The following is a 24,714-nucleotide window of genomic DNA, read 5'->3' as shown; positions in this document are numbered from 1 at the left end:
ACTCCGTACATTTGGCATTTTTCCGGGCACTCGAGGACTCGTGTCTTATTAATTAGGATGGGAGTCAATGTCTCTCACAACATCAGGCGCTGTCCTTGTTCTCACTGTAGCTCGTACACCATGCACCCTCACGGATCGAATCCTCATCGACACCCCTGTATCGTTTCTCACATCCCTCCACGCCATCCAAAGGGCATGCATGCCACCAAGCTTGCTGCCTGCCCCCCAGCCTTCAAGGGCAATTATATTCGAGCTCGTCCCGTAAGCACTACTAGTACTTCGACCTCCTTTCTCTTATGAGCCAAAGTACCCCAATTCACTTCTGCGGCCCTTTCTTTCTTGGCTTGAAAAGGCTGGGCTGTGTCCCTGCTGCATTTGTAAAGAGCCCACCCCTCCGTCAGATTCCATACCTGTGGTCTTGCAACGTCGAACGGACATCACGCCGCGTGACCGCTCACTGCGTTGTCACAATCTCGTACCCTTCCCTTTCCCCTTCCCATTGCCGACGGAATTGAGCAAGAACTCCGCCACAACAGCACAGTATTTGTCCGGGATCTCGACGCTGGTACAATGGCTCGCGTTGGGGAAGGTGTACCATTTGACCTTTGGGATGCCGCTGAAATAAGGGTATACACAGCTTGGGCAGGCACAAATGTTAGCTTGACATCTTCATTGCATCCACTCTTTCCCTCACTCCTCACCGACGCATTCACCGCAAAATCGTCCAGCTGGCGAAAAGACCAGCGAGCATGGATCAAAGCACGACAAGGACGAGGACGAGGAAACGAAAGGAAACGAAAGGCAGGAAGACGTACCTATCCCTCGCTTCATCATAATCCGCATTCAACACCAATGTCGGCACGTGGATCTTATGTAACTCATCCACAATGCTCCACGTCTTCAAACTGCCCACAACGGTGAACTCGCTTGGTCCGTTCATCGTGCGGTATACCGTATCATCCTTCTCGACCCACGCGAACGTGTCCTGAATGTCCTTTGGGAACGGCCAAATCCTGCACAGATGCCTCCTGTAAAAGAACTCGACGGCCTTCAGATACTCGGGATCATCGTACGTGCCATTTTTCTCGTGTCGTGTGATGGTGTCGTCAATCTCCCTAGGCAACTGCTGCCGCCAGACATTGCAGCTCTCAACCCACAGCGGCATACTGGCGGGGCTGTTCGATATGATCAGCCTCTTGAGCCCTGGGTGCCCGCGAACGGCGAACATTGCCCCAAGCATGCCGCCCCAAGATTGCCCGAGCAGGTCGAAATCCGATTCGATGCCCAGGTGGCGGAGGAGGTTGTCCAGTTCGGCCATGAACAGCTCGGGCACCCAAAATGAGGTGTCTAGTCTCTTTTCGGGGATATGCGTGCTCAGGCCCGATCCGATCTGGTCGTAGAGCACGACCGGGATCGCAGTGTCCGGGTTGGTCGTCAGCCGAGAGAGATTCAGCAGATAGTTGTGCGCCATTCCAGGCCCGCCGTGCAGAGTCACGAGAGGGCGTCCGCTGCCCGACGACGTCAGGTCGCCGTAGACCTTGTACCATGTCTCACAGGGCTTGGGCAGTGACGGGTGTTTAAAGGCGACGGTGCCGGTAGTGATTTTGGTCTTTGTCATTCTTCTTCCGTTTCGAGTTTGTGCTTGGTTCTGGAAATTTGTTGGCGCCGAGGTGTTCCGTCGGACGAGTAGCTGTGGTTAGACTACGAAAGGCAGAAGATAAAAAGGATGGTGACACCGGTATATGAGAGACAAGGAGAGATATTGACCTACCGTCTCACAGACTGTAATCCGAGTCGCGCCAATCTTGCTCGTTCAAGGAAGGTGCCATCATATGCGGTCCGGTCATTCTCACGCCGTCAAGACGCAGCACAGTGTTTTGGGAGCGAAAGGCATCGGTGAGGCGTTTTGCCTTAGCCTTTCCAAGTGCAGATTTCTTATTCACCTTCCTGATCCGGTAGAGACTGGATTGGATCCGAGAGGCGACTGGGCATTAATTCGTAAGAGCCTGGGGAATTCAACGATACCTAACCTAGGCAGGAAGCTTGGTAGCTGACTTAGATTGTGTAGGACTCTAATGCGTAGAGAACTGATTGATTGTCATGTCATGGCTAGAGAGAGAGAAATCTATGAAACAATGACAGAAATCCAACTAGGCAGCCGATTGGTGGGTAGCGCCAAGAGTGAGGCTAGGCAGCCATCCAGGCAACACTCACGTGACTGGGCAACTGCCCTGTCGCCAACACCCCCCCATCGCTCTGGCGCGCAAACATCCAATCCCTGTTGGTTCAACGCTGTAAACAAATTCTGCCGTTTCCTATATTAATTTGGCCTGTCAGCCCAGTAACTTTTTGCACCTTTGCACACTTTTTGCCAATTTCCCTTAAAAACATTAAACATTGCAACGCCGTCTGGCGCTCGCAAAAACACTCTCTCTAATACCAATTTCAAGCGCTCTGATTGGTCAAGAAAATTAGTATATAGTTTTGAAAAACTCGTCGGATTTAGTCTTTTCAGCCCTAGTTGCGCTTCTATATAGACTACGCCCTCTTACCTACGCCCTCTTCCTTTATAAGGATGGCGGCGGTATACGCGTAAAAGCCTATAATTCTTGGTCCGTGGGAGCGCTATTCCTTTATCCTCTTAGGATATCTTGTAGTCGTCGTATTCCCAGTTATCGTCGAAATCTCTCGAACTTAGGCTATACCAGTGGTTTCGTTATGCCATCAGCCACTATGTCGTCTATTCGGATATACTTAAAAGCGACTGTTCCGTTAGCGACCTTCTCTCTTATATAGTGGTACTAAAACTCGATATAACGAGTCTTTAGCTATATTAAACCCTACGCTATCGCAATAGCACTAATACTATCCCTATAGATAAGCGTCGGATAGCCCTTCTAGGATCTACTTAATTCGAGTATAAATTATCGTAAATAGATAGCTTCTTTTATCGCTACGTACTTTACAATATACTCAGCTTTAGCCGTCGATGTTATAGTTGTTCTCTACTTTCGCGACGTCTATAAGATTATACCGCTAGCTAGCTTAAAAGTATAGCCTAACGTCGATCGTTTATCTATTAAGTTGGGATCTCCCTAATTGCTATTAGAATAGCCCTTAACTTACACTATCCCGTTACCTTTTTAGTAGAGAATGCCCTAGTCGGCGGTTCCTCTTAGATAGCGGAATAGGTGTTTTACACATTCCACCGCAACCAACGATAGATTAGCATTGTATTGTACTAATTTCGAGACGGTATAGGCTATATTAGGACGTATTTCTAGCGTTAACTATCTAAATGATCCTATCTATTCCTAGAATTGTCTAACCATCGCTTTAGAGTAAGGATCTTTAGGATCGCGTAGTTTCAATATCACTTTATCGTTAAACGATACCTTAATAGCCTTATCGTTCAGGAATCTATATTTTTCGAGAATATTGTTCGTATAGTCTTCTTAATAGATAAAAACGTGTTATTCTAGTAGCCGTAACACTTAAATGCCTATAAATATCTTTAGGTCGCCAATATCTCGTATCTTATAAACGCTCAATAGCTATTGTTTAGCCTACGCTATCGCTATCTTTAATTAAGTAAATAACGCTAGATTATCCACGTAGAGAAGAATAATTATACCCTCCGTATTAATATAAACGGAATAATCTCCCTAGTATTGCTTAAAACCTAGTTCCTTAAGTTTCTTCGAAATATCCTACCACTACTCTCGCGAAGATTGATAAAGACTAAATATAGCTTTAAGAACTTGATAGATAATGCTCTTCTTACTATAGCTATATAGGAGTCTTATATAGATCTCCTCTACTAATTCGGCATTAAGAAAAGCGTCGATTACATCTATTTATCCTATCTCGAGATCTTTAATCGCTATAATAGCTAACAACAATTAGATAAAACTAGATCTAGCCGCCGCGGTATAGACGTTGTTATAGTCCTATCCTTTAATTTATTTGTTGCCATGGATAACCTATCTCGCTTTCTTACGATCTAGCTTTTTAACTAGAACCTAATGCCCTAACAATATATTTATACTAGGATAGTATTAAACTTCTTACTAAGTATTAATAGCGACGTATTCCTTAATTTATATCGTAATTACCCGACGCTATTCCTCTCCATTAGAACCATTAATAGTATCTTTATAAGAGAGATTTCTCGGACCTATAACTACGCTAGTATTGAGAACCGCGCTTATAGTTACATTCTCAACTACTTTTCGAGTAGGACGTCGCTAACGCTCTCTACGACGCAGTTCTAGCTTCGAAGATAGCGAAGTTTATTCTACCTCTATTACATTAATTTCAAGGTTTTCTTCCCTATAAAATAATGAGTATAGTACTTTAGAAGTATTCGTAATATCTTTATCCTTATCGAAATCCTTAATCTCTACGATAGATTCCTTAGAATAACTCTTACTATTTATCTTATCTATTACAATATCCCGCGTCTCTAAGATCTATCGCTTTATAAAATCGTAAATATAATAGATATACTATTCTTATCTATATCTAACTAAGATACAAGACTTTTCTTTATCGATAAACTTATCTTTATATTTTTCCTTTAGTATATAAATAAATACCTTTAATCTAATAATCTATAAGTAAGATAAGTTAGATTTAACGCCATTAATCTTCTTAAATAGAGTCTTCTCTTCTAATAGTCTTAACGAGCTACGATTTTAAAGGTATATTACTATCGCCGTTAACTTCTTTCATAAGAACTTCGGTAGATAGGCGTCTTTTATTATAGCGCGTACCTTACTTATAAGAGTCCGATTTATACGCTCCGCAACATTATTAGACTTAAGGCTATAGCTAACTATTAGCTCGCTAGAGATACCCTAATCCTTTAGGTATCCCTATAAAGCAATACCTAGGTACTTTCCTCTTTTATTGTTACGGACTATCTTAATTGAATAACTAGCGTTAGACTATCGCTATTAGTACTCTTTTATATAATAAATAGCCTTATCTTTTATCTTTAGAAAGTAAACTTATACCTAATATATAAAATTATCGACGATAACTATAGTATAACGATTACCCTATAGACTAATAATATCCTATAGACTAAATAAGTTAATATAGATTAGGCCTTCTCTAACGGTTACTCCACTAAACGTTACTCTATTATATAGAGATCGCGTCTAATTTATAAGGAGACAATAGTTATATTTACAATTTATAGAACCTTTAAAATTTACGCCGTTAGCGACGTCGCGTAACTTCTCAATATTGTCTATTCCTAGATAGCCTATTCAACGATACTAAATATACGCTATATCCTTACCCCTTATCGCTAGAGCCGTAGTTATATCGCGCAGTTTCTAATAAAGTCGCGATTATACACTAGTTATCTTCAATAAGTAGACCCTACTAATCTATAAAATCGATAATACCTTATCGTTATTCTTATATAGGCTATTAAGTATACCACCGATACCTTCGAATATTACCCCTATATCTTATTCTTTTAGGGATATAATGCTAAGGAGATTGTAGTTAAGATCCGGTATATACTAGACCTTATTGAATCGAATACTTACGACGTCGTCGTCTTTTAAGCAATTAAGGATAATATCTCTATAGCCCTCCGTATAAACTCTCTCGCTATTTATAACATTAATAGCTATTGTTATAACTCTATAATTAATATAGTTATCTCGTCGGTATATTATATAATAAGAAGCCCCGCTATCTAGTATATAGACTTACTCTCTATCCTTAAGACTCTCTTAGTTACGAGGATCGGCTTTTACAATTATAATATAATTATATCTATAAGTCGTCTTTATAGTTTTAATCTCGTTATCTTAAGGTTAATATTATAGAGATTTTCTAATAGCTTTAACTACGTCGTCGAAACTTATTTATATCGTTACGTTAGTAGTTTCATCTATATCTTTATTGCGATTCTTACTCTTCGAAGCCTTCTATAAACTACCCTTTATCTTACTACTCTATACTATATTTTATAGATTTAAGCGATAATTAGCCTATTTATAGTTAAAGGTTTTATAAGTAGTATACCCTTCTCGATATTATTCTCTCTTAAGCTTTATATCTTTATCGTCGTCGTTATACTTATCGCTAGACGAGTCCTTATTCTTATTCTTTTTATTAGAAGATAAGTTATCGTTGTTACGCTTATTTTAAGCCTTAAAGGTAACTCTCGTCTCTATATTTATCTTCTTTCGAAGTTCTTTAGAGAATATCAACTAAATAACCTTATCGAATAATCTCGTACCCTTATCTATAGATAGAAGCTATAAGATTAAAATCTTAAAGGAATTCTTAATCCTATTAATAAAGATTGCCGACTAAATATCGTCGTCTAAGGAATATCCAAGTATAATAAGGTTAGACTAGATCTACTTTATCTTATTAATATATTCCTTAAGGCTATTACAACTTTAATAGATAATGATATTAATTAGTTCTATCTACTTATAGATTAATGCGAATCCCTATTACTTATACATTTACTCGAGATATTTCCAATAATCTCTAGTATTCTCTTTTTTATTAATAATAGTCTATATATAGGTGTTATAGAGATTATAGATAATATCTAGGGCCTTCTCGCTAGCTTTCTAATATTTCTTTTATACTGTAAAAGCTACTTTTCTCTATTTAACTCTCGCGCTATTTATCTTTTAAGAAGAGAAAGTATTATCCCTATTAAGCTATTCTCCTTTGTCGATAAGCTATTACGTAATATAAGCCTTTCTCTTCTTAATGTTTAGCTCGTTGGGATTTAATAGCTCGTCGTTAAGAATACTACTTAAGCATTCTTTAGTACGTAGTTCTATCTTAGCCGCCGATATCTAGGTAGTATAGTTACTCTTACCCTTTAGGATAGTCCGCGCTTTATCTTTCTTCGATAATCTCTCTATAACTACGTTAGTTATAATATATTATTGTTAATACTACTAGGCTAAATACCTATCTAATAGTGGAGAATTACTACTCGAACCCTAGACTAATAAGCGAAGAATATCCACTGAGACTAACTACTCTAACTTACCGTAGAACTAATGATAGCTCGTAGTATTGCGTTTCCACCTTTTCTTAACTAATCGCTAGTAAAGGAATTAGTCGAGAAGGTAAGGAGGATACGCCGTTAAGTAGATCTTGCGTAATTGATAGGGTAGGATAAGGTTGTACCCGCTACCGTCTCTGTACAAGCGAGGTTTTAGGATTTAGCCTCTAACCGGGGTCACGGCCCAATTCAAGCGTTTCTTGAGCGCCGCGCCTTCTCTGGACGCCTCGTCGGCCTCGAAACCTCTGTAAAAGCGATAAATTAATGTTAGCAACACTGCAATTAGTCGCGCAAGGAACTTATAACCTATAGGACTCTAATGCGTAGAGAACTGATTAATTGTCATATCATGGCTAGAGAGAGAGAAATCTATGAAACAATGACAGAAATCCAACTAGGCAGCCGATTGGTGGGTAGCGCCAAGAGTGAGGCTAGGCAGCCATCCAGGCAACACTCACGTGACTGGGCAACTGCCCTGTCGCCAACAGATTGGTCATGACGCAGATGTCAAGGCAAAGGACGGTACGAGTAGCTCGACGGCTGTTTGCAGCTCCGAGGAAGGCGAGGGATCTTCAATCAATGCATGATGAGTCTGGAAGGCACCCCTTTGTAGTAAACAACTCTTGACTGGTAATGCCTGATCTTGGATCTTGTACGAACATCAAAAGCGTAGGTAGTATGATACGAGCTGACTTGAGCGCGCTGTATGGCTTCTAGCGATCCCTTTCCGCCATCTATCTCACAGCCACTGTTCCTTCTCGTACATTGATGCCTTTTATAACTGTTCATTCACTTTCTGCATTGGCTTGGACGGCGGCCCATTCTCCAGTTCAGATACCTTTCGACGATGTCAAGCAGGTAAGCCTGGCTGACTTGTCTTCAGAACGTACAGGCTGACGTCGGCCCAGGCCAACCAAAGACATTCGACCTTGTCGGGGGCAGCGGAAAGCTCAAAAGACACTTCTTCTGTGGAACTTGTGGCTCCTCCCTGTATTGCGAGCTTGAAGTCATGCTTAATAGGACTTGCATCAAGTACGTCCGTCTTCTGCCGGCTCGATTTGCTGTGCCCTGATTTTGTCCAGGGCGGGCACGGGCGGCTGGATCACCCTGATATCGGTGGAATGCAGGTTGAGTGCTATGTCAAGGACCGTGTCAACTACCACAAGCTGATAGATGGCGCGCAGCAACTCCCAGCATTCGGGTGCAGGAGGACAGCCACAGAATTTAGCATATAAGCTGTCGCTAGAATGACTTGTACAGGAACAAGAGCTCGCATTTAGAGTCGAGGCCGGAATTTCGAATAGCCCCCTACCCAGTCGTCCTCTTCTTGACAGTGCAGAGCTCGCTCAAGTGTATCGGTACATCCTTTGGTCTGCGTTGTGACTCTGCTGAAGCCGCTGCATTGTATTGCTCCTCGATAAGCAAACCTCTTCGTTCATCTTGAGCAGAATTGAAGTTGCGCCTGCGTTGTCCAGAGGGGATACGTGAAGGTATTCAGGCTCAGCCAGCACTCAGCACCGCAACCGCATCTGAGTTGTGACTTGTTCTCAATCCTTGATTTACCGCCTTGCTCCAGAATTCCTCGGACGAGCATGTGCCTGACTGGCATTCCATCTGCTGCAGCTCAGCTCAGCTCAGCTCAGCTCAGCTCAGCTCAGCTCAGCTCAGCTGCGCTGCTGGTTCCCATTGAACCAACCTCCTTTGGGAGCTCGATGCGTGGGTCAATGTGCTCCCAATCCTCGATCACTTCTCCTCTGCGACCTCGTGCATAAAGTAGCTCCTACTCATCCTCACACCCTTCTGCCATAAGGCCGACGCACTCGAGTCTTGATCGGGGTACTTTTCGCGCTCTTCGCGACGGATACGCACGTACGCCGCTGAGAGGCCGACACCGATGGCGAAAATGGGATCGACGAATCTGTAAACCATGTAGATCAGCCGGTGCCTCTCAAAAGAAAGAATGCTCTTTGCGGCTCAGCTCCTAGAGACAACGAGGTGCATCTTGGGAGCTTACTTGGAGATCAACCACGGCTGAGCAATGGAGGCCATAATTCAGGGCTGCCAACTATAGTACGCTACTCAAATTGTCTCGTAACAATGTAACCGGTAGCTCAGGGGTTATGGAAGATGCACATGCAGTGTAGCTGATGAGATCAACAGCTTAGGCATTTGGGGAAACAGAGGCACGAAGAAAAGGGCCGACTTCTATTCGTCAGCCTCGTCACTGCAAGGCTGCCACTTACTGCACCTCAAGACGAAGCTGGCTTGTCACGAGTCTGACGTTCCAGATCCCGGTCGTCGTATGCTATCTCGCAAAGAACTCCAAATACAAAGGGACTCAAACTCAACTGTGAGCTGGTCGCACCAGTTCATGTTGATGGTTGGACCTTTGGCAAAGGCAGCGTCGGGATCCCGCGAGCATGAATTCAATTCACTGATCAGTACGGGGGACTAGTATGATCTGGGCAGCAGCCAAAGAGACGTCGTCATCCCAATATAGCGGACTGTTTGAAGGGTAGAGCAACGTCTAGGTATTTGCACATCAAGCCGAAGAAGCTGCTCATCCGGCCGACACGAAAGCAGCTTCCAGCCGCGTATCCGGCATTCTCATACCACCTTAGTCGTACATGCCCAGCTCCCAAATGCTCCAATGATGCTGGCTTCGATAGGTCCAAGTCCTAGCAAGCTGGTCTATCCTGACCTTTCACTTGACTTCGTCCTCGCCATGGTCCTTCATGGCCTGGTTCATAGCCCCAAAAGCTTCTTTGGTCTCATCATCTTCGTCATCATGGTCGTCACCATTTCTATGGTCACCTACGTCCGTAGGAGCCGTATCCTCACCATCGCCCTCATCCGGGACTCCCCTCCCACTCATTGCACCTGCCACGGCCAGCCGATCAGCAGCAACATTACCCGCATTGTCGTTATGCCCTTTGACCCAGACAAAGTACGTTCCTTTGGCGAACTGCTCTCTCTCCTCGATCTTTTCTCGAATCTCCACAACCAGATCTTTGTTTTCCACCGGTTTGCCTTTGGCATTCGTCCAGTTGTTCTTTCTCCAATTCTTGTACCAATTCGTCACACAATCAATCGAATACTTGCTATCCGTGTAGATGGTGACCTCTCGATGCAATGGCGCAATATTCAAGGCTCGCAAAATCGCAGTCAACTCGGCCCGTTGATTGGTCTGTTTACTGCCCTTGAGTGCCTCGGAGACATTTCTGTAACGCCAATTCGTTAGCTTTTTTTCTTCTTCGGACTCGTCTTCTTTCCGTCGCTGTGTCGAGTCTGGAGATTCTGGACTTTGCTGCCGCGCCGCCCAGTCCATGGTATAAACGCGCTGAGTCTTAGGACGCTTGGATTTGGATTTGGAGTTATCATACTTGGGATCTTGTGGTCCGAAAAACACTCCCACTCCAGCCCTGGCTCCTGCTTGACCATTCTTCAAGCTCGATCCATCCGTGTATATCCGTAGCATACCTGGAGGATTCATTTCTCTGATCATCATCTTCGTTCGCACCTTCTCTTCTTCGGTCCGATCGATAATCGTCCCATCAGGTGCAAGCTTGACATTCGGATCATAGCCATCCTCTGCACCAGGCGGAAGAGGTCGTCTCGCCGCGGTGTAAGGATTCCCATCTTTGTCTGTGGGGGCATACGTGCCGTTCGTTTGTAGGCCGGGCGCAGAATTGCGGACGATCAGTCTGCGGATTTCCTCTTCAGGTGTAAGATGCTGTGCCGGTTCGAGGCCCTTCGGTCTTCTTCCGGCTGCAACAAACGCCTCTGCTTCTGCTCTTGTATTAAACTTTTTGTGTTTGGGTTTACTGAATCCGCGTATTTGGGCTTGGGCTTGTGTCCAGTCCGTGTATACTCCCGGCACTTTTCCACTCTGAACTGCATAGAATTTCTGATCTGCTAGATTCAGTCTGGACTCGGTCAACGGTTTGCCTTCCATCCAAGCTTGAGCCTCGTGAAGATTGTGAAAAGCTTTGACTGCGTCATGTTAGGATCCAATTCTAGAACTCCAGGCTCAGAATATTTCATACACACTGCGCCCTTGAAGCCCTTCACCTGACTCAGGCATTCAGGCCATGTGTCGTAGATGCCAGGCTCCTTTCCTTCTCTCACTGCGTAGAATTTGCGCTCAGTGGTTCTCTTCCTCTTCTGTCCAGCTGCCGTGTTTGTGGCGGCTAGGCCAGGGCTTAAGCGACCGGCATCGTCGATCGGGGCAGAGAGTGCAGGTTGCGCCATGGTCATACGGGAGTAGAGAGGACGAAGGGCAAGGCCTAGTCTTCGAAGACGAGGCAGATTGAATAGGAGAGGGGAGCAGTGCGTGAACGAGCACGCTTTTCCAGTCGTGAAAGAGCAGAGCAGTCGTGGATAATGCAAGGAAAGCCGAGACGCAGTGCGTCCGGCAGTGTTAGACGGAAGTTAATCGAGGGGAGGTGCTACGAGGTCACCCATATTAACACCTAGAAAGGAATGGAAGAGGGAGAACAGCGGTGAATGAGGCAACGGGTCCTCAACTCCTGGAAGTAGCCAAGGGAGGGACAAGGGAGGGACCAGGGAGGGACCAGGGTGGGAAGGGTGTCTCGGTGTTGGCAGCAACTGCGGCGCGGAGTTGCAGGCGCGCCTTGTGCCTCACCAGCCTTGTACTCATAGGCGGGGTACAAAAAGGCAGGGCGTCAGTGACAAGTCACCCACCACTTCAAAGGGCACAGAAAGCTTGCCACGCAAGGACTGTCTTTCAGTACTCCGTAAGGACAGGTAGCTAAAGGGCTTCCAACACGACGCTGTCTTGTGATTTGGAACACAAGGTACAGGATATGACATGAAGACGTGGCTTTTCTTGACCACGTCAACTCGAATACTTTTCCGCTCCGCCGCCTTCTATTTCGGGTCTTCATTTATCATTACAGTGGCATTAACACACTCATGTCAATCGATGAAAGCCCTCATGTATCTACAAAAAGTCGAGGCATCACTGTGAGAATGGAGGGCTATGGCTCCTTTGTGCTCTCATCCTTCCAAGTGACTCCCTGACCCGCGCTGGGATTGACCGGCCTATCCATCTTGCTCATCTCCATATCCTGGCCTCTTTCCCCTACATCACGTTCAGCGGGCGTTCGGGTCTCATCTGGTGGTGTGTCAATGGGATAATGGATGGGTCGATTTGGCTCTCTGGGCGATTGCGCTCCCGTTGGTGTATCGTCAGGGTAATGTACCTGTCGATGCAATCCACCGTCCGCTTCCTCCGCTGGTCTCCCCTGCTTCCCAATCCAGAATACCGCCGGACTCGGCTGGTGCTCCGATGCGCCCTTAGCACCGTTATTCTTTACTCTCCTCCGCCGGAAGGGCTGGCTGAGTTGTGGAGCTCGTCGAAAATGCAAATCAGGTTCCTCATCCTCTCTGTCGCTGCTGAGGGCCTGAGAGATCGTCCTGGGAAAATGGTACCCCAGCTTGCCCAGGGGGACCGAGAGACCGTGAACGACAATACTGCATATGGCCAAGAACCATATAACAACTCTCATCACCTCCTGCAGGTGTGCTGCGTCTTGTCGAACTTCTCCATCCACAGTAACCTGATTCAAGAAATCCAGGCTGACGTAGAGATAGAAGATTGCCGAAACGCCAATGGGCCCGAAGAATCCCACAAAAGCAGCTTGCTGAAACTCCTCGATCTCGTGTATCTTCTTGTGCATTGCAAAGATCATTGGAATTCGCCGGAATAGGAGGATCAGGATACCAAGGAAGATTAGTCGATATACCGGTATGACATCGTTCGATCGAAAAGACGCCCACGGACAAACAGCGCCAAACCATAGGAATACCGAAATATTCAGCAGCATGTCGATGGTAGGCTGAAGAGAATCATCCGCGGTTTCGAGGCGGAACCAATCATCCCAGGTGAAAGCATTTCCCGCCACGAAGCAAGCCAGGACGTCATCCGATCCAATCATCCCACAAGTACCTGTGATGAAAAGCGCAAGAGTGATGGCAAAGACGAGGAAACTCTCCCGGTCGATGAACTTCCGCTCCTCCGCAAAATGTAGCATCTCTTTGGCAAGCCAGCCGACGGCAATTCCATAGACGACACTTAACACGATCGTATAACCCCAGGTTTCTCCGAACCAGTACCCCATCGCTTTGCTTGCTCCGCCGGGCTGTCCTGCGCCGCCTTCCTGAGTGTACCTGATCAGGTACAGCGCCAGGAACAGAAACGGATACCCCAGCCCATCATTCGCTCCGGACTCGGCGATAATGATTTTCTGAAGCGGTTTAGGGATATTCTTATCGGCGAATTTCCCCTTGACAATCGAATTTGATAGGACAGGGTCCGTGGGTGTGACACATGCACCAATAGCCAGCGCGTGAAGAAAGCTCAGGTGAGGCACCATCGCCCAGACCAGGAGACTGGCACTGATCCACATCAATGTCATACCCGGACCAAGAAGGAGAGCGAGGGACTTCCATTCCGTGTAGAGGTATCTGCTTGGCAATTGTACACCGGCCAGGACAAGCTGGACTCCGAGCACCAGCCGCGAGAAGCAGAGCGTGATCGTGTCCAAATTCTCCTCGATGCCGTCGGCATAGTCCAGCGGCTTGATGAAATTCGTTGCATGAGGCGAGAAGATGATCCCTGCGACCAGGGATATCAAAGCTTCAGACAGGTAGAACCGCTCTTTCAGAAGATAGCTGACCAGGCCGAATAATGTGATGAACCCGCCCAAGACCGAGCACACAATGTTGAAGTTGGTGACGACCAAAGTCGGCATCTTCTCTTCGCGACAGTGACACAACGGTGGAGAGATCAAGACTGGTCCTCCCAGACAAGCTCAAATGCTTCTTTGAGATCTTGTTCCGCCAAAATCATTCAAGCTCGTCAAGCATGACGAAATGAAAAGCTTCTGCGGTTTGCACCACCAGGAAGAAAGTCTTGGTCGAGTCTTAGTCTGTTCGGAACGTGTCTTGGAACTTCTTGGGAGGTGGATCGAACTGCTTTCCGTTTGACCCGATTGCAGGGTTTTGGGCCCGGCAAGACGGAACTGATGTTCTCAAGCTTGCGAACGCTCTGATACTTGGGCATGTGCGCGTAGAAACCTCAAAAGCATGCTACCAGTACCTGGTATTGCTGCGAGAGCCTTGTCCAGGCATACAGGAAAAAGGAAATAACTTGAAAGTTGTCTTAAGGCGGCTCGTCCAGATTGCAGGATAGGACGATTTCCCAATCATTTGACCGAGCGGTACAAGTAACAGACAGACCGCCTTAAGAGTCAAGGGTCAGTTCCGCACAAAAGAAAGCTTTCACTGCAATGAAAAGGAAAAACCGTTCGCTCACAAGGATAATGCTTCAATAATGGAAAGACATTGTCTTTCAAAGAGCCTCCCTGACGTCGCTTTTTGGGTGATGATAAAGGCTGAAAAGGTTGGAGCCACCATCTCCATCCAATAATAAGAGCGAGATTGGCACAATGGTGCTCGGCTGCAGGCCAAGACGGAACAAGATATTAATTAGCCACTATTAGCCCTGTCCATACCCCTGTTCAGATCTTGCGTGATGATTTGATCCGCCCCTCGCTTACCGGCGAGCCGGCCTGGGCCCGTTCGAAGGCCTTCTATCCAAGCTCGAGGTATCTGGTGGAATCTTCAGTCTTGCCTGATCCCGATAAGCACAAGGAGGGAAGAAAAGACTCATTGCTAGACGATGACTCAGGAAAAAAAGGAAGCAGTAATCAGTGAAGTATCATTTGTGACTCCCCACTGAGCTTTTTCAAGGCTCACAATGATTCAGTACTATTTACTCGCTGCCTTCGCCAGCCTTGAATCTTAGAGCAAAGCCTTCCATTCCGCCCGTTAATCATTCCAAACACTCCCAGTCGATCAATGTATTTGCTTCAATAATTTCCTCCCGCAACGCCAGCGCTAACAAGCAAAGACATCCCCAGGAATCCCAGAGATCGCTCTCAACAGGTTTAGCAGTCCACCCACGGGTTGATTAACGCGAACGCCTCCGAACGTTGATGACAATAACTGTCTTGCCTGCCGGAAATGCAAAGAGTATTAGTCCAGTCGTAGCAACGCCCATGTATGTAAAGGACAATGACAGGGAAATCAGCCAATGACAATTTATATAACCATATGAAGTATATATACAGTAACACCATGGGTATCATGCGAAACAAAAAGGAAAATCAGGCTTGGGGGTCCATAGCTCGCCTCATTCGATAATCAGGTTCGTATCGAAACTCATCCGTGGCTGGGTCCCAACGGAACGCTTTGAATTCAACGCCGTAAGGTCTCTGGTGGTCTGGTCAGCATCCCCCCTGTTACTTTGATTTGACTGTGCTTACCGGTTCCAACATATACACCACACCTAGGGGAACATCAAGGTCGCTAATATCCTCCTGCTTGAGACCCATGAAATATGCCAGAAGAACTCGAGCAATACTTCGGTGTCCAATAATCAAGGCATGGTCCGTCATCCTTTCGATCTCGAGAATCACTTTGCCCAGTCGGTTGATGATGTCGAGGTATCCTTCTCCACCAGGTCCTGGATATCGGTAAGACAGCTTGTCTCGCTTCCGCAGCTCGTATTCGTGCTGGAATTTGTCTCGAATCTCTGAATAAGTCATTCCCTCCATATATCCGGCGTTCAATTCGTCGAGCATCCGCATCTGCTTGATATCGTACTGATCCTCGTTGAAGAACTGACTGGTTTCGATACTTCTCTTCAGCATGCTCGTCCAGACGCAGAAATTTTTTTCTTGTAGCGTCTGAGCAGTGTATTCCGGGTTGGGAGGCGTCGTATCTCCAGGAAGAGGAGGGAAGTGAGTGTTGGCTTGCTTCTGCGCTTGGTGATCTTCCCACGACCTCCACTGCTCACCAATGAACTTCTCCAAAGCCTTCGCATATCTCAGTCCATTCGCACTCAGAGAGCTGTCCCCGCCAATCTTGCCGGCGACATTGTCCATGGATTCACCATGCCGAGTAATCCAGATCATCCTGGGTGCCAGATTGAAGTTCATCAAATACGTCACAGTCTGGATGGACAAAAATCCCTTGACCTGATAACTGATCATCTTCCTGCCAACGTCGATCATTGAACAATATGGCATGTTGTGTTCTTCTTCGAAGTCATCCAGCTTCTGGTACGACTTCTCATATTGACCAACGCGTTCTTGAAAATCCCTCAGTGCGGCGACTGGATCCTTGCCTTTATAGTCCGGCCCGGACAGTTTGAGTCGCATGTTGGCTTGAAGCAGATTCTTGTCTTGACACCGAGACTCGAGGAAAAGCAGATTGATGTTCTCGTCCCGCTCCCGAATGTGTCTTACCAGGGACAACCGTCGTTCTTGAGTATGATTCGTGGCGTCTAGAATCCCGACCGATCCGCCGTCCTCCAAGACATACTTCAGCAACTCATCCAATGTTTCATGAGCCACTTGCTCACGAAGCTGCTTGCCTCTGACATTTTGAGGGTCGAAGAAAGCGGCGGACTGATCCAAATGTTCAGGGGCAGGGAGCTGGATAGGCTCATGTTTGTCCTCAGGTCTTATGCCATTCATTTGTAACGGACTGAGGGGAGATGGCGAGTCTGGTCTCGCGGCCTCGCCATTAACGAGGATATCGGTCTTGACTGCAGGCGGAGGGAGGAGTTCGTGGTCGACTATACCTTGCGGCTCGGTCGTGGTGGTGCTGGTGATGCTCATTCGTCGCACCGATTCGCGGAGCGCTTCTGTGGTCCTGTCTGGGATGGGCTTCCCTACACCAGCAGCGACTCTTCGACGATCTCCAACATTGAATATTCTTGTAGGATGTTGTAACCAGTTCAGGTATCGTGCAATCTTTTTCACAATGTAACTCTTCCCTCTTGCAGGCAAACCGACCATGATGATGATAAGTTTGGCTCCCACATCTCTCTCCGAGATCTGACCGTTCGGCGACACTCTCGATCGAGTCAGTCCAGGGATATCGAGGGTAGTGGCTCGTAGTTTGGGTGTGGCTGATCCGGAGACTGCGGTGCTACCGCGAGCCGATCTGGGATTTCTTGTCAGTGTTACTGAAGTCAAGAGTCATATCCAGATGAGTCTGCTCACATCTGAGGGCTTCCAGGTGCACTCGGCAAAGGTGTATCTGTCAAGGCTCTTCCCATCGAATTCGTAGCATGTGGTGGAGGCTTGGTGGGTGCCAGGTTGGAAGGGATTCGCCCAAAGGCGGACTTGGGAGGAGGCATGAGAGATGAGTGATAAGCGGCATGGTTGTGAGAGGATTCAGCTTCGGCCTTGGGAGTAGATGAGGCGCTTGTCATAATGGCAGCGCGAGCGAGATCGGAGTACTGTGTTTTGGTGTTGCGACGGTTGAAGGTTTGGTTCTGGCCTGGAGGACCCGGGCTCTCGGGTGGCGAGGGATGCCTAGAGCCTTCTAGCACAGACATTCAGTATTGATACAAGGTACTTGAAATGCCTGGAGGGGAGCAACAAGGAACAAAGTGATATTGTCGAAACATGAGTGAATTAATTTTGTGACTCACTGTCAAATCTTTTAGCGGACACGAACTTGCGAAAGTGGAATTGAGCGGGAAGCGGCCGCAACCCTGTTACCAAAGGCAGTGACAGTCCTGTTCAATGCACCTGAAGCTCTGTGACCCTGGAGGTGCCTGACGTCGACGGCTGCCTTTGCCAGCAGTAAGTGGAGCGTAAAAGCGGTAGAAGTAACCTAAGACCGTTGTAACTGGTTGCCCGTTCCTGGTGCCACGAGCGGGAAGGCGTGAAGAAGCGAGGGCGAGAGATAACCTTGCAGCTGGCGGCGCTAGCTATACCTAGGTATGTAGTACTAGCCGTGGCTAATAGTTTCCTCCGTAAGTCGGAAATTTGCGCCAATCACAAGTGATAGGGCCAAACCACGCGCGCCAGCGCGTGGCCGCGAGCAAAACGCGTTTTCATAGCAAAATGTCATTTTATAAAATAGCCATTGCAATGCGACATGATGCAACACCAACTAAACGTGTTCACTTGCAAGTATCTAGGTAGCCGGTAGAATAGCGTTATGCTTCCCTGCCAGCGGGTTTTGGTACAATTCTAGCCTATAGCTATTTAGCTATCTACAATGGTACCTTAAGGTAAATAAATTAGGTACTACCCGTATAACTCTTTATATATTGCGCTCTTTTAATAGACGTCGATTTCTTTGTAATCTTCTATTGATAGAGACTTAGAATAGTCTCCCTAACTAATGTAATAGGTGTTTTAGCTATTCGATATATCTCTATTAGTTACGTGCCCTTTAAATCGTTATCGTTACTGTCCTTATATTACGCGGGCTTACGCTATAGAGTCTTTATCTATCTCTACTATCTCTTTATCTCGCTACTATTGCGCGCGCTCTACTTTTAATAATTCTCTCTTGATTTATTTAATTTTATACTATCGATCTTTTTTTTTTTTATTTATTTAACGCTTTTATACCTTATATCTAGTATTGTTAACTATAATTAAGCTACCTTTAAAGATATAACGCTTAGATTAGGGTCGCTTTACTTTTCTCTCTTACGCGACTTAAATTAATATAAGATTAGTAATAGCTTATTATCCCTTAAGTACTAAAATTTTACTCTTTTTAAGAAATACCTAAAACTTATATTTTAGAGGACTTATTATTTATATTTTATTTTTTTTTTTATAGCTTATTACTTATATCTATTAATTTATTAATTTAATTTAATATTCGATATATCTTATTTTTAGGCTTAAGGGTAAAAGTATAGAGTCTCTTTATAATTTTCTATATTTAATTAATAATAATATTAAAGTTATAAAGAACTAAATCTATTAGTTATTAAACTAATTTAATAATATTTAATTTAAAGATTTATTAATAAATTAACTAGATAATCGCGAAAAAATTAAATTGATTAAATCTATCTACGAAATTTCTAATAGTTTTATTAACTACTTTAGAATACTAATATTTATAAAGTTAAAAGTAAACGATATTAAGTAGCTATAAGATATATATAGAATATAGAGGAAAACTAAATAATAGGATATTATTATCGATCGTAAACTTAATAAAATCGAATTCTAGATTACTTTTCTATTCATTAAGGACGAGTAAACGTTAGACTCCTTCTTTAGCCTTTTTACTATACTCGTCGAAGTATTTAAGCTAATCGACGGCTTTATCGTCGTTAGAATAATCTAACTCTATCGCTATAAATAAGATAGAGTTAGAAAGCTCTAATATAAGATATTTCTTTAGGATAATCTATTCTTTTATTATAATCTATAATAGAAGAATAGAGCCATCGATATTAATAGTCTCTTAAATTATAATAAAATCTCGATTATCGAAGTTATTATAGTAATTTTTTACTATCTTATCTATATTAATAATAACTTTTTTAGTTTTATCGATATTAACGCGAAAGCTTATTTAATCTATATTCTAAATATTTTTCTTACTAATACTATATTATTCGATAACTCGATAGAATTTTAAGTATTACTCTTAAAGACAATAAGGATTGTAGAATATCTTACGCTTAATAGTAAAAGATTTATTTTTTTTAATAATAATCTAATTATTCTAGTATTATAGGAATCGAGTCCCCTAGCGCTCGCTAATAATAAAAGATTTTTTATCTATATCTATAGTTTTAGCTATTTATAAATTAGTTAGTAATTTATTTACGAAACTATTAATTATAGAAGGTTTAGCGAGGATTCTCTATCTTTTATATCTTTTTAGAATATTATAAAGAGTTTTCTTTTACTCTTTAAAAAGAGCCTTATTATATCTACTATATAAGTATCTATTATTTCGTTCTTTTTTATAATTTCGAAGTCTATTATAACTAACGTTAAATTATTGAGCTATTAACTTAATTTTTTTATCTTTATAAGTATCTAAATATACTAGGGCTTACTCTATATAAGCCTTCTAGTTGTTATAGTTATTAGATATTGTAGTGATAGTAGTAGGTAGAGATTAAGTTAGTGGCTATCAAAATGGTATTTTACTATAAAAACGCGTTTTGCTCGCGGCCACGCGCTGGCGCGCGTGGTTTGGCCCTATCACTTGTGATTGGCGCAAATTTCCGACTTACGGAGGAAACTATTAGCCACGGCTAGTACCTACGATTCCGTATAGATATGCTGATTGCGATGGAGGCGTGGAAGTATCGATTGGCATACGATGGACGAAGAAGCTGAGGACTTTCTTTTGTAGGGCTACCTCGAAGTTTTAAGGAGCTACCCCCAAGACCTCAGGCATCCACGGCATCCTGCAGCAAACCGTCATGCGTGTGAACCCCAGACTGGCTTCGTCTGCAGGGGGCCAAGGCCGTGTAGTGCTCAGGCTTGTGTCGCCGTGATATCTCAGCCCCCGATATGCGAGCAGGCATCTTCACTGTTCACTGAGTGTTTCATTCTAGGCCATTCGGGGATCGAATCCGCATATCCGGGTGGCGCCTTGGTAAGCCTCACGCTACAGCTGACGCCTAATGGTTGAGCTCCTCCGACTATTGTACTCCGTGTGGGCGTGCCAATAGCCTATAAGCTGCTTCTTGAACAGCCTAAGTTAGTGAGCCGTGCTTGCTCGGTGCCCGAGATGCGCCAATAGTCCCAGAGTCTTTCTACACGAGGGCTGATACTCCGAAGTTGATTCAACGGTGCGAGACACTCCCACTACTTCTTATCACGCTGATGCCTTGCTCAACATCTTCTCGACCGTAGCAGATATAGTGTATGTGGTAGTCCTATACGGAGTAGCCGTGGCTAATAGTTTCCTCCGTAAGTCGGAAATTTGCGTCAATCACAAGTGATAGGGCCAAACCACGCGCGCCAGTGCGTGGCCGCGAGCAAAACGCGTTTTCATAGCAAAATACTATTTTAATAGTCACCAACTTAATCTCTATCCACCACCACCACTACAATACCTAACAACTATAATAACTAGAAAGCTTATATAAAGTAAGCCCTAGTATATTTAAATACTTATAAAGATAAAAAAATTAAGTTAGTGACTCGATAATTTAATATTAATTATAATAGACTTTAAAATTATAGAAAAGAATAAAATAATAGATATTTATATAGTAAATATAATAAAACTCTTTTTAAAAAGTAAAAGAAGACTCTTTATAATATTCTAAAGAGATATAAGAGATAGAGAATCCTCGCTAAGTCTTCTATAGTTAATAGTTTCGTAAATAAATTACTAGCTAACTTATAAATAGCTAAAATTATAGATATAAATAAAAAACCTTCTATTATTAATAAGCGCTAGAGAACTTAATTTCTATAATACTAGGATAATTAAATTATTATTAAAAAGAGTAAATCTCTTACTATTAAGCGTAAGATATTTTACGATCCTCGTTATCTTTAAGAGTAATACTTAGAATTCTATTAAGTTATTAAATAATATAATATTAATAAGAAGGATATTTAGAATATAAATTAAATAGACTTTTATATTAATATTAATAAAACTAAAAAAGTTATTATTAATATAGATAAAATAATAAAAAATTACTACAATAACTTTAATAATTAAGACTTCGTTATAGTCTAAGAGATTATTAACGTCGATAGCTTTATTCTTTTACTATAGATTATAATAAAAAGATAGATTATCCTAGAGAAATATCTTATACTAGAGCTTTCTAACTCTATTTTACTCGTAGCGATAGAGTTAAATTATTTTAACGATAATAAAGCTATTAATTAGTTTAAATACTTTAACGAGTATAGTAAAAAGGCTAAAGAAGAAGTCTAGCGCTTACTTATTCTTAATAAATAGAAGAGTAACTTAAAATTCGATTTTATTAAGTTTACGATTGATAATAATATTCTATTATTTAGTTTTCCTTTATATTCTATATATATCTTATAGCCGCTCGATATCGCTTATTTTTAACTTTATAAATATTAGTATTCTAAGGTAATTAATAAAACTATTAAAAATTTTATAGATAGATTTAATCGATTTAATTTTTTTATAGTTATTTAATTAATTTGTTAATAAATTTTTAAATTAAATACTATTAAATTAACTTAGCGACTAATAAATTTAGTTCTTTATAACTTTAATATTATTATTAATTAAATATAAAAAATTATAAAGAAACTTTGTACTTTTACCCCTAAATCTAAAAATAAGATATATCGAATACTAAATTAAGTTAATAGATTAATAGATATAAGTAATAAACTATAAAAAGAGATAAATAAAATATAAATAATAAATCCTCTAAAATATAAGTTTTAAATATTTTTTAAAGAGAGTAAAATTTTAGTACTTAAGAAATAATAAGCTATTACTAATCTTATATTAATTTAAGCCGCGTAAAAAAGAAAAGTAAAGCGGCCTTAATCTAAGCGTTATATCTTTAAAGGCGACTTAATTATAGTTAATAATACTAGGTATAAGATATAAGAGCGTTAGATAAATAAGAAAGAGAAGAATCGATAGTATAGAATCAAATAAATCGAGAGAGAACTATTAAAAATAGAGCGCGCGTAACGGTAGCGAGATAAAGAGATAATAGAGATAGATAAAGACCCTATAGCGTAAGCCTATACAATATAAGGATAGCGACAATAATGATTTAAAGGGCGCGTAACTAATAGAGATACACTAAATAACTAAAATATCTATTACGCTAGTTAGAGAGACTATTCTAAGCCTCTATCAATAGAAAATTATAAAGGAATCGACGTCTATTAAAAGAGCGCAATATATAAAGAGTTATGCGGGTAGTGCCTAATTTATTTACCCCGAGGTACTATTGTAGATAACTAAATAGCTATAGGCTAGAATTACACCAAAACCCGCTAGTAGGGAAGTATAACGCTATTCTACCGACTGCCTAGATACTTACAAGTAAACACGTTTAGTTGGTGTTGTATCATGTCGCATTGCAATGGCTATTTTATAAAATGGCATTTTGCTATGAAAACGCGTTTTGCTCGCGGCCACGCGCTGGCGCGCGTGGTTTGGCCCTATCACTTGTGATTGGCGCAAATTTCCGACTTACGGAGGAAACTATTAGCCACGGCTACCTATAGATTTACAAAGCCTTATCATCCAAAACATGCCACCAGCGCCCCGCTATAACAAAAACCCATCATCCGGTTGACCCTATCCCAAATGTGTATCAAACACCTCATCAACGTCATGCGACTTCATCCATTTTCACGACGGTGGCGATGTTTCCTGTTCCTGCTGACCCCTGGTCTGCTTCGCCTTCTGCTGCCTGGCCATTGCCGCTCTAGCAATGATCTCGCGCCTACTGAGACCTTCCTCGTTCGAGCCGTCCTTCGATCTTCCAAGCACAAAATCACCTCCTGTCCAGCCTCCGGAATCAGCGTGATCCGCATCCTCGTACAAGTCGTTCGGGTTGTAGAACTCCTCACTCGATAGACGATGGCCACCATGCAGTGTATCATTGCGCTCCACCTCTTGTTCGATCTGCTTTGTCAAATCCCAGAAGTTGCGGTCATGTTCGCCCCAAACATTGTGGGACAACTCGTGGCAAAGCGTCTTTCGGATGACTTTGTAGTCTCGGTACCCATCATATGAGTCCGTCCTCAATCTCAATTCGATGACTTCGCCTCGATTTCTGTTCAAACCCAGCGTTTTAGATTCGTGTGTAGTATGCTCGGCAGGGTTCATCTCCGTCAAAAGGCCAACACTGAATTTGTTCTTACGCATCGACGCCTTGATGCCGGGATCGTTCGCCAGCCGCTCCAGGTACCGTCTGCTCTTTTCAGGATTCGGCAAATACGGCAGAGGTTCTATCGCGTGGAAAGTGTACGTGCTTTCCTCTTGGACCTTTTTCCAATCACGCACCTTGTTCGCCTTGACTGGTTTGAAAGTGCTCGGCCGCATGATTCTTCGACTGGCTGCGCCCATATCATCCATTTTCTTGACCTCCGCATTGGGCGTACCGACGAGTTTTATCCGCGTAGTAGGGGTGAGGAAGTCGCTGAGTTTTCTATCGGAGAAGGGATGCTTCATGAAGCCAGGCTTAGGCATGAAGAAGAGGGACACTCGTTCGACATCGGCTCCAATCCGTTCGGCACATCTTGTAGCCAACTCAGCCACCGTTTCGTCTGCAACATCCTCGAGTTCGAGGCCATCATTACGATATTGAATCTTCATCGGAATGCAACAGTAGTCAGTGTCAGCGGATGTAGCTGGCGCAGAAGGAACTCGGCGCATTCGAAAGGAAATATTGCAAGATGCAGCTGGTTCCTCGCCGTTCGAAGGGCTTCGGGATTAATCAGCGATGCCAGGCGACATTAACCATGACGCACACCGATCGATCAATCATGCGCTGGCACTGGCGCCAGCTGCGGGTCGAACCGACGCTCTAACTAAGCCCGGCTGCAAGCCTTCACTAGCCCTAAAAATGCATCCCTCCCCAGTTACGGAGTAGTGGTGCCACCTATTCGACACTGGCCTTGTGTGTTTGCTGTACCGTTCGCTGTACCCCGGACAAAAAAAGAGCGACCAGTCGATGAAGCTTGGTCCCACGTCAAGATCTATTCCTATTACGTTTCTTGACAAATAGTACTGGACCAAGTCGAACGGTTGCAGCCACAAGCAGTAGGAACTGCCACCCACTGCCGGTGTCAAATCAGAATTAG

General features: G+C 43.4%; 6 protein-coding genes across 8 annotated transcripts; all 6 read right to left on the bottom strand.

Moving 5' to 3' along the window:
* Positions 1 to 10: 10 nt before the first annotated feature.
* PV05_06739 (uncharacterized protein) lies at positions 11 to 2,066 on the bottom strand. The gene is made up of 3 exons (XM_013459508.1): positions 1,772 to 2,066; positions 816 to 1,648; positions 11 to 637 (listed from the first exon to the last, which is right to left on the bottom strand). Exons 2-3 carry the CDS (start codon positions 1,616 to 1,618, stop codon positions 466 to 468), a joined length of 975 nt encoding a protein of 324 aa, XP_013314962.1. The 5' UTR covers positions 1,619 to 1,648; positions 1,772 to 2,066; the 3' UTR covers positions 11 to 465.
* Positions 2,067 to 8,680: 6,614 nt separating this feature from the next.
* Positions 8,681 to 9,193, bottom strand: PV05_06738 (uncharacterized protein). Its single transcript, XM_013459507.1, has 2 exons — positions 9,075 to 9,193; positions 8,681 to 8,978 (listed from the first exon to the last, which is right to left on the bottom strand). Exons 1-2 carry the CDS (start codon positions 9,107 to 9,109, stop codon positions 8,804 to 8,806), a joined length of 210 nt encoding a protein of 69 aa, XP_013314961.1. The 5' UTR covers positions 9,110 to 9,193; the 3' UTR covers positions 8,681 to 8,803.
* Positions 9,194 to 9,497: 304 nt separating this feature from the next.
* Positions 9,498 to 11,639, bottom strand: PV05_06737. 3 transcript variants are annotated; one of them, XM_013459505.1, is made up of 3 exons: positions 11,107 to 11,639; positions 10,444 to 11,053; positions 9,498 to 10,281 (listed from the first exon to the last, which is right to left on the bottom strand). In XM_013459505.1, exons 1-3 carry the CDS (start codon positions 11,315 to 11,317, stop codon positions 9,765 to 9,767), a joined length of 1,338 nt encoding a protein of 445 aa, XP_013314959.1. In that variant the 5' UTR covers positions 11,318 to 11,639; the 3' UTR covers positions 9,498 to 9,764. The 3 variants fall into 3 exon arrangements, with proteins under 3 accessions (XP_013314959.1, XP_013314958.1, XP_013314960.1); XM_013459504.1 differs by having other exon boundaries at positions 10,444 to 11,639; XM_013459506.1 differs by having other exon boundaries at positions 9,498 to 11,053.
* Positions 11,640 to 11,885: 246 nt separating this feature from the next.
* Positions 11,886 to 14,428, bottom strand: PV05_06736 (uncharacterized protein). The gene has a single exon (XM_013459503.1). It carries the CDS (start codon positions 13,834 to 13,836, stop codon positions 12,061 to 12,063), a length of 1,776 nt encoding a protein of 591 aa, XP_013314957.1. The 5' UTR covers positions 13,837 to 14,428; the 3' UTR covers positions 11,886 to 12,060.
* Positions 14,429 to 14,782: 354 nt separating this feature from the next.
* On the bottom strand, positions 14,783 to 17,794 carry PV05_06735 (uncharacterized protein). The gene is made up of 3 exons (XM_013459502.1): positions 17,158 to 17,794; positions 15,412 to 17,098; positions 14,783 to 15,360 (listed from the first exon to the last, which is right to left on the bottom strand). Exons 1-3 carry the CDS (start codon positions 17,493 to 17,495, stop codon positions 15,253 to 15,255), a joined length of 2,133 nt encoding a protein of 710 aa, XP_013314956.1. The 5' UTR covers positions 17,496 to 17,794; the 3' UTR covers positions 14,783 to 15,252.
* A 5,196-nt stretch (positions 17,795 to 22,990) lies between these two features.
* PV05_06734 (uncharacterized protein) lies at positions 22,991 to 24,337 on the bottom strand. Its single transcript, XM_013459501.1, has one exon. It carries the CDS (start codon positions 24,284 to 24,286, stop codon positions 23,258 to 23,260), a length of 1,029 nt encoding a protein of 342 aa, XP_013314955.1. The 5' UTR covers positions 24,287 to 24,337; the 3' UTR covers positions 22,991 to 23,257.
* Positions 24,338 to 24,714: the final 377 nt, after the last annotated feature.

Source organism: Exophiala xenobiotica, assembly GCF_000835505.1.
Source record: "Exophiala xenobiotica strain CBS 118157 unplaced genomic scaffold supercont1.4, whole genome shotgun sequence".
NCBI classification, from domain to species: Eukaryota; Fungi; Ascomycota; class Eurotiomycetes; order Chaetothyriales; family Herpotrichiellaceae; genus Exophiala; species Exophiala xenobiotica.
Note: the sequence above shows the minus strand (reverse complement) of the source record. Positions and strands in the feature narration are given on the sequence as shown.

Bases quoted from the DNA above. Each gene is read 5' to 3' on its own strand.
- PV05_06736 (XM_013459503.1), bottom strand. From the start codon at position 13,836: ATGCCGACTTTGGTCGTCACCAACTTCAACATTGTGTGCTCGGTCTTG.
- PV05_06737 (XM_013459506.1), bottom strand. From the start codon at position 11,317: ATGACCATGGCGCAACCTGCACTCTCTGCCCCGATCGACGATGCCGGT. The intron at 11,054-11,106 runs GTATGAAATATT...AACATGACGCAG, and splicing joins GGGCTTCAAGGGCGCAGTGT to TCAAAGCTTTTCACAATCTT.
- PV05_06735 (XM_013459502.1), bottom strand. From the start codon at position 17,495: ATGTCTGTGCTAGAAGGCTCTAGGCATCCCTCGCCACCCGAGAGCCCG. The intron at 17,099-17,157 runs GTGAGCAGACTC...AAGAAATCCCAG, and splicing joins GCACCTGGAAGCCCTCAGAT to ATCGGCTCGCGGTAGCACCG. The intron at 15,361-15,411 runs GTAAGCACAGTC...CCAGACCACCAG, and splicing joins TGGTGTATATGTTGGAACCG to AGACCTTACGGCGTTGAATT.
- PV05_06739 (XM_013459508.1), bottom strand. From the start codon at position 1,618: ATGACAAAGACCAAAATCACTACCGGCACCGTCGCCTTTAAACACCCG. The intron at 638-815 runs GTACGTCTTCCT...TGCCTGCCCAAG, and splicing joins TATGATGAAGCGAGGGATAG to CTGTGTATACCCTTATTTCA.
- PV05_06734 (XM_013459501.1), bottom strand. From the start codon at position 24,286: ATGCGCCGAGTTCCTTCTGCGCCAGCTACATCCGCTGACACTGACTAC.
- PV05_06738 (XM_013459507.1), bottom strand. From the start codon at position 9,109: ATGGCCTCCATTGCTCAGCCGTGGTTGATCTCCAA. The intron at 8,979-9,074 runs GTAAGCTCCCAA...CATGGTTTACAG, and splicing joins CAGCCGTGGTTGATCTCCAA to ATTCGTCGATCCCATTTTCG.